Source organism: Petaurus breviceps, unplaced genomic scaffold, assembly GCF_028583685.1.
Source record: "Petaurus breviceps papuanus isolate PSGF00001 unplaced genomic scaffold, PetGlider_PUasm1.0 78, whole genome shotgun sequence".
Classification (NCBI taxonomy): Eukaryota; Metazoa; Chordata; class Mammalia; order Diprotodontia; family Petauridae; genus Petaurus; species Petaurus breviceps.
This window is the reverse complement of record NW_027186502.1, coordinates 9643600-9657326: the sequence shown is the minus strand read 5'-3', so window position 1 is coordinate 9657326 and position 13727 is coordinate 9643600. Positions and strand designations below refer to the sequence as shown.

The 13727-nt window shown below is 34.6% G+C and overlaps 1 protein-coding gene across 1 annotated transcript in view; it reads right to left on the bottom strand.

Moving 5' to 3' along the window:
• Positions 1-690: 690 nt before the first annotated feature.
• Positions 691-13727, bottom strand: part of LOC138175593 (solute carrier organic anion transporter family member 1B1-like) — a 51321-nt gene continuing 38284 nt past the window's right edge. Inside the window, exons 12-14 of the mRNA XM_069106053.1 lie at positions 5882-5946; positions 2763-2880; positions 691-936 (exon numbers count right to left, since the gene is read on the bottom strand). Coding sequence (XP_068962154.1) covers positions 762-936; positions 2763-2880; positions 5882-5946 — 358 coding nt within the window. The 3' untranslated portion in view covers positions 691-761. The remainder of the gene's footprint in view (positions 937-2762; positions 2881-5881; positions 5947-13727) is intronic.

Sequence of the window (13727 nt, the reverse complement as noted above, 5' to 3'; positions counted from 1 at the left end):
CAATTTCTTGGTTAGCAGGAGTCAAAAACTATGAAAGATTCAGGTTTCATTTTTTGCTCTGAATTGTGCCAAAAATCTCTTCCTCTTTGCCTAATTAATAGGAATAATTATTTATTAATCTCATAAATTACTTTCAATGATACATGAAATGTGGCCAATATATCTTCCTTATAGCCACATAGCAAGATATCTTTCTCTATTTTCTTTATTTAGACTTTCTTCATTATCAATCTCATATGCTTAATTAATGATCCATAAGAATAAAAAGGGCAGCTGAGTGATGTAGTGGAAAACCACTGTACCTAGAGTCAGGAAGATCTGAGTTCAGATTTGACCTCAGACACACAATTCTGTGTGACCCTGGGTAAGTCATTTAACTTCTATTTGCATCATTTGTAAAATGGAGATGCACTGGAAAAGGAAATAGCAAATCACTCCAACATCTTTGCCAAGAAAATGGCATGGAAAAATGTTCATGGGGTCACATAGAATCAGACAATGGAATGACTCAACAACAACAACAAAGAATAAAAAAGGATAAGAATTCTCAATGAAAAACAATAGACATTCAATAACACACCTTGGATTCACCTCAAAAAGAACATGGCAATTTAATTTAATTAGTCTTCTACTAGCTGACATTTTTGTTCTTGATGTTTCTGGATCTCATTAAAGAAGGAAGCAAAGGAGCCTTGGTTGTGGAGAAGTAATTGTTCAGGTTAAATGTGGCTTTCACTGTCTGCATGAGCAGAGGATTCCAACTAATTGTTATTTTTTAAAGGCTCTTTAAGGTTTAATGGATCCATTTCTATTCCTCCATTATTAGAAAGTCTAGTGTTGTTTTTTTGAGAGTTCTTCTTTAGAGCAATGAGTAAGAAGATAAAACAGATGCTTTCTGGTATTCTTAGTCCCAAAGTCAATCCAAAGAATGATTTTCTATAAAAGGAAATTTAAAAATATTTTTAATTCTAAGAAATAATTATAGACCACTTAAAAGCATTAAGAAGATTTACAATGAAGACTTAATTACAGAAATGATAAAATTGTATTTATGATAAAACTATTAGAATCATTTATTTCCCCTTGAATATAAATTCCACCACAAACAACATATGAAAGAGTAGTTTAAAAACCAATGTATGAATTTCTGTCCTTGTAAAGTCAACATATACCCATTTGTATCTGGAACAAATTTTAAAGGTATTGGCAAGAAATGGTGTGAACTAGAGCTCTTAAATGAAGGAGATATATCTGACAATGAGATCTTCCCCCACTTTCTTCTCTTCCTTCTATATGAGTGAAATGACCATTCATTAAATATTTCTCAATTAAATTTTGATCTAATTCAGGCTCTCCTCAAGAGTTTGCAGCCTGTATTGGGTCAGAAGGCTCCAAATTTAATATATCTTGTGTATTCAGTGGTCTAGAAAACCTGGATTAAGATGAAAAAGAAGAAGGTCTCTTTTAGTGGTGGCCTTCCTTTTGCCCACCAGTTCCAAGAAGACCTATAAGATGGCATCCTTCCTTCTTGCCCTTCCTTTGCCCCTCCCATGATGCCTGGGCCACCCAAACCTAAAGGGAACAATAACTCTAATGGAAGATGGAGGACCATCAGGCCTTACTATCTGCCATTCTGCCCTAATGTTCTCCAGGCCTTATCATCTCTATTCACTCCATAGTCTCTACCCCGACTTTGTCATTAAGTCTCCCGATGAATTCAGAATGTCTGTGCCTTGCCATTCCCCCTGTCATTGTACCTTTAGGATTTCTAGGGCTATCCATCCATCCATCCTAGATATGAACTTTCTTTTATGTGTTATCTCCTTTAGTTGGAGTATGTTCTTGGTATTTCCACCACTTATATCATGCTTGACACATAAAAAGCATTCAATTCTTGTTCATTCATACAATTCATTCATTCATTCAGTCCCCCACCTGCCAAGCCTGGATCACTAGTCTCTGCTCACTGAAATCCCTCACTTCTATTGAAGTTCCACTCCAGTTCTACTTCCTTCTGTTCCTCTCAGCTATGATTAACTTCTCCTTCCCAATCACTTAGTCTGACTTTCATGTATTTCATTTTTTTAATTGTACTGTAATGATTTGTTCAGTCATTTCAACCTTCTTTCTAGTCTATAACAATTCTAAGGGCAAGGACTTGTCATTTTTCATGTTTATATACCCAGAACTTAGTATAGTTTCTTGCATACATGAGATATTTAACAATTATTTAATGAATTAATTTGATTAATTAACAACACCCGAAGATATGTGGAATAGGCAAATCCATTTTCAATGATGAGGAAACCTAGACATGCAGAGATTAAGTGATTTGTTCGAGGTCATATAGTTGGTGGAATTCAGAACAAAATTCAGATATTTTGATTATTAGCCTTTCTCTAGGGTTTTTAAATGAGATGATCTATCTAATATGGAAGTGCTTTATATGCTATTTTTCCATCAGAAGATTTTATGTCATAGAAAAAATATGATATTAATCTTTTGCCTTTTATGGATCAATAGGTTTTAGCTTTAAGGAAAGAATATTAGAATGGAGTACTCTATTAACATCTTCTTTGTCCTTTCATCTCTGATTCCTGGGCAGAGTACAAGCTAGGCTCAATTGGTCATTTGTCAAGGCTTCAAGAGAAGCTATTGAACATGGTTTTCAATAATAAAAGACAATATCATTTTATTCTTTTCCTATCAGAATAGTTAATGTGGAAAAAATCATTTTATGAAATCACATAATATCAACTTACCTGAATGAAACAGGATCATAATTTCTACAAGCCCCTTGTTTCCCACAATTATTGATGTCCCATTTGAGGCATGCTACATCTATTGCTGCTCCATAATATATAGGAGCTAAAATTCCTCCTGTAATGTCAAGCAACAAAATGTCAAACTAAAGCAGATGTTCTTAACCCTTTTTTGTTTCATAGACTCCCTTGGAAGCCTAGTGAAACCTATGGGTTTCTTTTTAGAATAATGTTTTTAAAGACAAAAATACCTAAGATTATAAAGGAAATCAATTATATTGTAAAAATAGTTATCAACATTAAAAATATTCACAGACCTCTGGTTTATAACCTTTGAATTATAGGATAAATTATAGAACTGACTGGATTATATACCAAATGGACACATTTTAATAAAAAACAGACAGGTTTCTTCCTTCCACCCTTCTCACTCCCAAATAGAATCAAAAGAATGAGAAAACTTGGACAACTCATTCTGCAATGAATGTATCTAGAAGTGTGGCTAGACTCATTGCATGTGTGATACAAATAATTCTTAAGAGATCTCCCCTGTCAAAAAAAATCCCACTACCTGGTTATTATGACTTCAGAAAAGATTATTCATGAAAAAGAAAGGAAAGAAAGAAAAGAGAGGAAAGGAGAAGAGAGGAGGGAGGGAGGGAGGGAGGGAGGGAGAGAGAGAGAGAGAGAGAGAGAGAGAAGCGGGGTGGGAGTAGGGAGGGGAGTCTAGGGGAGGAGAGAAGAGTGAAAAATTTATATCAGTGAAACCATGGGTCCTATCCCCCTTTCTATAATATTAGCAAAACTAAAAATAATCTCTCCCCATATCTATTTTAGCTCAATATTTTTATTACCTTAAAATTTCATTTATTTGAAACACTAAAAAATAGATATTACATTCTATTACCTTTACTTTTTTTATGCCTTCTCTCATAGTCAAAACTATCTGGTATTGGAAAGAATAGTAACAAAATTTTCATTAATTTTTTCTAAAATGCTTGACATAATGTAAAAAGCATTGCATGTCAATTAAAATATTGGTTAAATAATCTAGCTCTATGATCTTAATAAATGCATGTTTTGTGCAATTAAATTAATCTAATAGATTTGAGTTTCCTCATGCAGTAAATAAATTAATAAAGAGATGATACAAATTGTAAACAAATAGTTATAGTAGCCATTTTTGCAATAGCAAACAACTGGGGGAAAGATAGGAAATATTGGGGGATAATAGAACAGATTGTGGTACATCAATGTAATAGAAAATAATTGTGGTGCAAGAAATTAAGAATATGAAAAATTTAGATAAATTTAGGCAGACTTGTATGTAATGATTCCTTGCAACGTAAGCAGAATCAGAAAAAATTTATACAATTACCAAAATAACATAAATTAAAAAGGAAACATAGAAAGACCATCGAATTCTGATCAATTCAATGACTGATTATGACTTGGGAACTTGGGGAGTTTAGTCTGGGGGAGGAGTATGATAACTATCTTCTGTTACTCAGGGAAGAGAGATTAGATTTTGTTCTTTTTGACTGCAAAGGTTCTAGGTTGCAGTACTGAGAATAAAGAGCAGAAATTGCAAAGATGGAGAGGCTTGATGTAATAGAAAATTGGATAACAATTCAAGCTAAACTAAATTAAAATAGCCAATAATGGTTCCCCACATTCACTGGATATCTTGGAGTAGATGATAAGATGTATTGTTATGAGGGTCATTCTTTGTGTATGGATTAGATTAGTGACCACTGGGGTCCTTTCCAATTGTGAAATTCTGGGATTCAATAAATCTGCAAGTTCATGCCTTTCCTCCCTAGAAAGAGAAGTGATGAGAGGCAGCTAGGTGGTGCAGTGAATATAGCACTGACTCTGGAGTCAAGAGGACTTGAGTTCATATTGGGCCTCAGATGCTTGACACTTACTTCGGGCAAGTCACTTAACCTCAATTGCCTTGCCTACCCCCCCCTCCCAAAAAGAGAGAAGTGATGGAGCATGGATACAGAAGTAGCCATATGTTTTCATGTCATCAATGCATTATTTTTCTTTATCATTATTGCTTTGTAACAAGGGTATTGTTGTTGTTATTGTTAGGAAGGAGTCATTGGGAAGTGAAAAGAAGAATATTAAAATATTCATTTTTCCAAAATAATGAGGGGCTCATCCAAATGATTTCTCTGGTCCATGCTAGCCTCTACATTCTGTAATTGTTTAAATTTGTCCCTTCATCCCAATTTCACTATTTCTGTTGATGTTACAATCATCCCCAAGTTATCCAGGCACAACATTTTTCATCTTTGATTCTTCCCTTCCAATCAGCTGAGAGCCTTGTTGACTTGGCCTCCACATCTCTCACATCAGACCTTTATCACCTATTGCCTGGACTATTATAATATTTTCCTAATTGATCTCCTTGCCTCCAGACTCTTCTACCTAGAACATCCTTCAAATAAATGCCAAAACGAAACCTCCTGCTGCATAGATCTGACTAGCTTAATCCCCTGCTCAAAGAAAAGAAAAATTAGTGGTTTTTTTCTAGGATAAAATGCAGTCCTCAGTCTAAATTTTAAGGCCCTTCATGATATGACCTGAAGCCAACTTTCTATTCTTATTTACACTACACTTCTTTGCACCCTTTTTTTTGTTTTAGTTAAGTTTGATCACTAGCTCTCCTCCTTACTTTTCTTTCTCCCACCTCCGTGTACTTAGTAGGTTATCCTCCATACTTGGAATTCAATTTCTTTTCATAAAACTATTAAAATTTCTCTTCAAGACCAATCTTAGAAACCACCTCTTTCACATAGCCCTCATTGATTTCCCCAGGTAAAAACATCAATGTCTGAAAGTCTTAGATTTTCTCAGAACACTTTTGAAACAGCAGTTTGCATTCCATCCTATTACATTCTATTTTGTATGACATTTATGTACATGTACCTCCCTACCCATATTAATTTGTATCTTCCTTAAGGGCAGATACTATATCATTTTAAATCCTATTATCTCTTATTCCTAACACAATTTCTCTCACTTACTGGATATTTGTTACAATTCATTTTCATAAATTATAATGAACTGACAAGTTTACAGTAAAAATAAAAACACCCTTCCCCCCTTACCTAGTGTTCGAATAACCATTGAATGAAAACCCATTGCCAATGATTTCAGTTCAGGTTCCACAAATCTGAAAGAAGTACAAAGAACAATGAGACATATCCAGATTATCACATTATATAACAAACATCATTTTTAGTACTTTTCATATGCTTGTGATACTGGCAAATCTGAACACATAATGTCTTGAAATACTCTAATTCCATTAGCATTTGTAAGGCAGTTCCAAGTCTTTAAGCATTCCACAAGGTCTACTTTTAAAAGAAATCAATAGCTATATAAATATATGGAACATAAAACTGGGAATATTACCCAAAATGTAAAGATCTTGAATATGGACTAGGAGATATTCTATCATATAAAGACTGGATTACTTAAATTGGATGTGATTTTTATTAAAAAAAATAATTAGTCTAGTCTTAGTAATTCTTGAAACTATCTACTAAGATAGGGAAGATTGCAATCTGCCTCAGGGAAGGCAGATGATGAAACACTTCCCTTCTCTTAGTAAAAATGGAAGAGCAGAATACTGTGAGAAGAATATTGCACATATTGTCTGATAAAGTTATTTTATTGGCCCATTTTACTTAACTTTTTATTACAAAAGATCAGTGAAAAAGACAATTCTAATTACTACATAATAAGGCCAAATAAAAACATCAGAGAAAGAAATGTTATTAGGTATGTCAACTGAGTAATAAATAACTCTTTTTGGGCAGTAAATTTACTCTAAGCTTCCTGGATGTTCAACTAGAAAGAGATACATACTGACTTATATTGTAGGCCCTGACAAAAACACAATCCACATGGTTTTAATAAATGCCTATTATGTGCCAAAGACTGTGCTATGCATGATGGATACAAATGAAAAGGATAAAACAATTCCTAATTCCAGGGACCTTGTATTCTAATGAAGGAGACAACAATTACATTTTCATATTCTTAATTTTTTTCAAAAGGATAAGAAATTAAAAAAAAATTAAAGTAGTTAAATACAAGGTGGTATTCAGGGCTTCATGTAGAAGTTGACACTTTGGTTGCATATCTGTCAAGGATGTATCATAAAAGAAAGCATTCCATTTCTTTTGGAGAGGCAAACTTTCTCTTGGTATTAAGTTTATAATATATGAGGGATATTGGCTGACATAATGGATGATTTAATCAATTGGCATTTTGTAAAAGAAAGATGAATCCCGTGAACAATATTTACTATTTATCTACCTTAGATATATTATGAAATAATTTTTAAAACTCAGAAGTAAATTTTTGTGTGAATTTTGTTAGATATTAAAAGACCAGTTAACTCCAATATAATATAAATTGTTTGCAGATATACCACAGAGAATAAAAAACATCCTAACACACTCTTTCTACATGATTAAAAAAGATTAAACAGGGAAAGAATACTGAATCTTCTTATAAGATAGTGAAAAGGACAGCATGACACAGTGGATACAGGACTGGCTGTGGAATCAGGAAGAATTGGGTTTAAATTTGCCTCCAATACTTATTGTGAGACTTAGAGAAAGTCATTTAATTTCTCTAGGCTTCCATTTCTTTATCTGTGAAATGAAGGTATTAGACTTAATGGCCTCTGGGGTCACTTTAAGCTTTAAATCTATGATTCTATGAACATGTAAAAAGATTACGATATGTACTGCTTGGATTTGTACTTCAGGTTGGTTGAATTTTAAGAAAACTATAAAAATTATAGAACAAATTTATATTGAAACAATGAGTATCACATGATTACAAGATGTGATTTTAACTTTTTTTTTTCTTTTTGGAGGGGGAAGGCAGGGCAATTGAGGTTAAGTCATTTGCCAAGGTCATACGACTAGTAAGTGTTACGTGTCTCAGGTCAGATTTGAACTCAGGTCCTCCTGACTCCAGGGTCAGTGCTCTATTCACTGTGCCACCTAGCTTCCCCAATCATGCAATTTTTAAAAAAGCAATTGGGGTTAAGTAACTTGCTCAAGGTTACATGGCCAGTTATTTCTGGGTGTGGTGCTAAATCTGAGCCCAGATTTGATCCCCAGGTCATCCCAACACTGGAGCCGGTGCTCTTACTCGCTGTGCTACCTGGCTGCCCCCATGCAATTTTTAAGAAGGTTTTAAGGAAATAAAATTTCTTTTCATCCAAAGGTATAAATGGACTTTTCCTTAATGTAGTGAACATTAACTGATGTGGATACAAACAGTACCCTAATGGTTAATATTAAGAGTTACTTTTTCAGTATCCTGTGAAGCCCCTCCTGGCATACTAACCCTTATCTTGGAATACCAGAAAACTTCCCCCTTATCCTGGACCACAAAATTCCTGGTCTCCCTCATCCTGGGTCATAAAATTCCCCCTGTTTTCCTTATCCTGTCTTTATAATAACAAGCCCCTCCCTATCTCTCTGTAAATTGTTAGTCCTTCTTCCAGGGCTAACCCTCTGCTTTTGTGTCAATAAAGTTTCCCTTAGTTAGGAGAAAATCATCTAAGTGAATTCTTTCACACCTGAATCAGCTCTCCAAACTCTAAACCTTGCTTAAACTAAGAGCCAACATCTGTAATGGAGAAATGAGGTCTTTCCAACAAAATAAGGGGTAAAGCAAAGATGCCCTTTGTTCTAGAAATAATACTTATTAAAGTAAAATATACAAATTAAGTGAATAAATGTAGAAAACTAAATTATTGCTTTTTATAATTATACTGATATTCTTAAAGGGTGCTAGAAGATGCAAAACATCATCAGTTTCTCAATATGTTACTAAAAAGCAAATAGGAAGAGAAAGAGAATAAAAACAAAATGTAAATATTACCTGGGAGTCAACTGCCTACAATTTATATCATAGGACTTACGTGAATTCAACTACAGAACACTATCAAAAATGCAAGAAGATAAATAATTAGAGAAATAGCCATTGTTACTATTGTGTGCCAATATAATTACAATGACAATAATTACTCATTATTTTACAAATTTAGTCTGATGCCAATAAAACCTCCAAGTATTTATTTTATAATATTATATAAAATAATACCTAAATTCATCTGGAGCACATTGTCAAACTCTTGGCCTGTTGTCATAAGTACAGCACAACGAGTGTGATTTAAATTTAATTGGGAAATGTTTAACAAAGTAAATAAAAACACAATGCAGCATAACTAATGTTAATTTGTGGTTTCCTAAGTCAGTATGTCAATTAAGTTTCTATTTGAGTTTGACACTGCTGATCTAGAGTAATAAAAAATTAAGAATCTTAAGGGAAATATTTACAGAAATTAGAAATGGAAGAGTCCATCCTAGCAGTCAGTATCAGATCTCAGTGAAAATTAAAACTACATTTGGCACTTTCTAAAGAACAGAAAATTTGATGAATGGAACAGACTAGGTAAACACGACCTAAACCTGAGGCCAAAAATTAGTGCGATAAGGAATCTATTCTAGAAAACACACACACACACACACACACACACACACACACACAAGTATCCTGGGAAAACTGGAAAGCAATAGAGAAAAAATTAGATTTATACCAACATCTGTCACTTCTATTCCTCACTTTCTCTCAACTGATGTCATCTTCCAAATCTTACCACCTCCCCCTCCCCAATATCTCTCACATCTGAGCCCTTCTCTCTACTCACACAACCATAACTTTAAATTGAGTTCTTTAAATCAAATCCCAATTTATTTTACCTATTTAATGCACCATCTTCATAGCTGTCTAATGATTTTATTATTATTATTATTTTGCTTTTTGAAGGGGGGAAGGTAGGGCAATTGGGTTTAAGTGACTTGCTCAATGACACAATGCTAGTTTTTCTGTTAAGTGTTTGAGGTCAAATTTGAACTCAGGTCCTCTGACTCCAGGGCTGGTGCTCTATTCACTGTACCACCTAGGTGCCCCTAATGATTTTCTTTAAGAAAAGATCTGGGGGCAGCTAGGTGGCGCAGTGAGTAAGAACACTGGCCCCGGACTTGGGAGGACCCGGGATTGGTTCTGGACTCAGATACTTAACACCCACACAAAATAATTGGGCAAGTTACTTAACCTCAATTGCTTAAAAAAAAAAAGAAAAGAAAAGATCTGACCAGGTCACTCTCCTTTTCAATAAACTTAAATGGCTCCCCATCTCCTCCAGGATAAAATATGAGTTCCTCTGTTTTTATATTTCTTCACAACATGACTCCAAGCAATCTTTCCAGTTTAATGATATTTCTATTCCTGCATCCTAGTGTAGCATAACTGGCCTTTTGCCTTTTCCTCACAACAGTTCTACACTTCTCATATCTGGGACTTTTCACTGGCAATCCCTCATTCCTAGAATTCTTGGATTTCAACACACCTTCACCACATGAAATTTCTCATATCCTTCAATATACAACTCAAGTACCATCTTCTTAAAAAAACTTTTTTTTTGATGTTCTCAGTATGTAATGTTGGCCCTCCTCCAAGTTTTCTTGTATTTTTTTATTTGAACTTGATTTAGTTCATTATATATATATATATATAAGCATCTATCTATCTATCTATCTATCCATCTATCTATGAAACACACACATACATATGTCTGTATGTATGTATTCTTCTCTTACATATATTGCTCCCTTAAGAGATCATGAGCTCCTAGAGAAGAGGAATTGTTTCATTTTTTTTTATCACTGTATCCTTAATGCTTGACACAGTGTCTGACATCGTAGGCACTTAATAAATGTTCATTGATTCATATAGCAGAAGCTAAAAATTGACAGATGAAGTAAATATTAAAGATTATATCATAAAAATTTTAGAAGAGAAAGAGACATAGTTGACAACTATGTCTACGCCAACAGTTCTTGAGTAAATGAGGTACAGCAATGAGCTAGAAAATAAAAGGAAAATTTTCAATTACATAAAATTGATTTTTTTCCATGGCAAATTAAATGCAGTTAGACTTAGAATGGAAATAATAAATTGAGAAAAAATATCTTTGCCACCCTTTTCATTGATCAAATAAGCCTGACAGCTAAGGACTCTAGGAAATTGATACAGATAAACAAAAAAGAGCCATCATCTAATAGATAATTGTAGGAGGGTATGATAGACAATTTTCAAATGAAGAAATTAAAATTATGATGCGAAAAATGCTCCAAATCAATTATAATATAAGAAATGTAGGGGCATCTGGGTGGCACAATGAATATAGCACTGGCCCTGGAGTCAGGAGGACTTGAGTTCAAATCCAGCCTCAGACACTTAACACTTACTAGCTGTTTGACCTTGGGCAAATCACTTAATCCCAATTACCCTGCCCTCCTGCCTCTAAAAAAGCAAAAAAAAAAAAAAAGACATGTAAAGTATAGGAACTCTGAGGTCCCAGCTCACACAGATCAAATTGACAAAGATGAAAATGCCATGTTGGAGAAGCAAAGTATGACATACAACTCACATTAGTGCATTGTTGGTGGAGCTATGAGGGTACTCCAACCATTCTGGAAAGCAATTTAGAACTCTAACTCTAAAACATTTACTCTTTGACCAGGTAAAATACTCAAAAAGAACAAAGACAAAGGGGAAAAAAACCCACATGTGCAAGGATATTCACAGTAGCATTGTTCTGGTTTTTTTTTTTTTTTGGTAGCAATGACCAGGAAACAAAATGGTTACTTATTAATTGGGGAATGCATGAGTAAGCTTTATGATTTATGATCATGTTTATTCATGATCACTTATGAATATAATGGATTATTACTGGAGTACAAGAAATAATAAAAAAATTGGTTTTAGAGATAGCTGAGAAGATTCATTTAAACTGATAGAGACTTGAATGAACAGAATTAGAACAATTGACAAGGTCACCAAATTAATGTAAAGGAAAATGACTTTAGAAATACTACAGCAAAAGTATGATTTTATAAAACTCATTAAGAAATATACCTTCATTATCTTAACAGAGAAATAATGGATTAGAGGTGAAGAATGGGGGGAAAAGGATGGGAGGAGAGACACACACACAAAAGTGCATTTATAAAGTATTAAAACACAGGAGACCGTAAATCATCATGCAGGGAAAATGTTTCTGCAAGGGGCTTAGAATAGTCCAATTTTGGTACTTTTATTTAACTGGTTCAATGTTGAGGGGCCCAATGCCTGGGAAGGTTTTAGCCAGCTACACAGTTTTTCAGGGGACAGGGCAATAATCTTGCACTAGGAAATAGTTTTGCTTCAGGATAGATTATTGCTATGAGATTTATTTGGCAGGTTCTCCTGATTCAGGGACAAATAAGCCCCATAAGGAGTTAAATGGAAAATAAAATCATTTTTCTAACACTATGTATTAGGATAGAGATTTAGATCTTGCTAGTAGGGGGAAGGAGTTTTGCTTTGAGAAGACTCAACAGGTACATGATAGCTAACTTCAAGGATTTGCAGGATTGTCATGTGGATTAGGGATTATACTTATGCTATTTTTCTCCAGAGGGTGGAAATGGGAAAAATCAGTGAAAATTCCATAAAGTCCAAGTGAAGCAAAACAAAATCAAAACCAACGCCCCCCCCCCCAAATTTCCTTATAAATTAGATCTGCCAAAAAGTGGAATGTGCTATCTCGAAAGGTTTTTGATAGGTTTCTCGATAGGTTCTTGAAGGTTTTATAGTGGTGATTGCTTTTGAGTATGGATTGGACTATGGGGTCCATGAAGTACCTTTTCATCCTCACAATCTATAACTCTGTGATTCAAAAAGTGAAATTGAACTCCCGGGAGCTCCAAGTCTCTAGTTGTAAGACTATTTTGTGTTCCCAAAGAGCTTAACGCTGGATTTTAAAACTTTTAGAGCCGAGAATCATCCCCATCTTTGTGAAGAGAAAGCCACTTTTCCCTAGTCTGGTGAGGCTTTCTTTTCTGAAATGACTGAAACTTACATTCTGGGCTCTAAGCTAAAAAGAAAGGTGGTAGAATCCTCATCTCTTATGGGAAAAGGTTTCCATGCCGATTCCAGACGAAATCCCATAAGTGACATCAGTGGGAATAGATGGGGAGAGAGAAGACGCAAGGAGAAACAAGTATGCCATGTGATATCTAGCAGAAAGCAGCAGCAAAGACACCTAGAAACTGTAGACAGCAGGGCTCAGTAATGCAGACACCTCATCTAGAAGTGAGGTGCATTGACACATAGCTAGGTGATACAATGGATAGAGAGCTGACCTGGAGACAGAACTTAATTCAAATTTGACCTCAGACCTTAGCTATGTGACCATGGGCAGGACACTTAATCTGCTTGTCTCAGTTTCTTCATCTGTAAAATGGGGATAGTAGTACTATTTACCTCCCAGGATTGTTGTGAGGATCAAATGACATCATTGCAAAGCACTTAGCACAGTCCCTAGCACATAGTAAGTAATATATATCACATATATAAAAGAATAGACATATATGTACATGTACACACATATGTATTTGTAGATATGTATGTGTGTGTATGTGTGTGTACATCAGACCTGAACAATTTGGCAGTAAGTAGGGACAAAAATGAAAATAGGCTAAACATCTTTGGGCTGCAGATAGGTTATACTAAAGACTGCCTGTGATTGGTTGCTGTGAATTGCTTGACAAACAGGAAAGGGTGAGCAGTGGCAACTCGACATTTATTGTGGGTTGCCCCAAATTTTTTCATGGGTCATATGTTGTGCAGGCCTCGTGTACATAATACACACATATATACATACACAAATATGTATGTATGTATGTGTATTATATATAAATATATGCATACATCATATATATTGAGAGAAAGACAGAGACAGAGAGAGAGAAAAATAGAGCAAGTAAGAGAAAGAGAGAGAGAGAGAGAGAGAGAGAGAGAGAGAGAGAGAGAGAG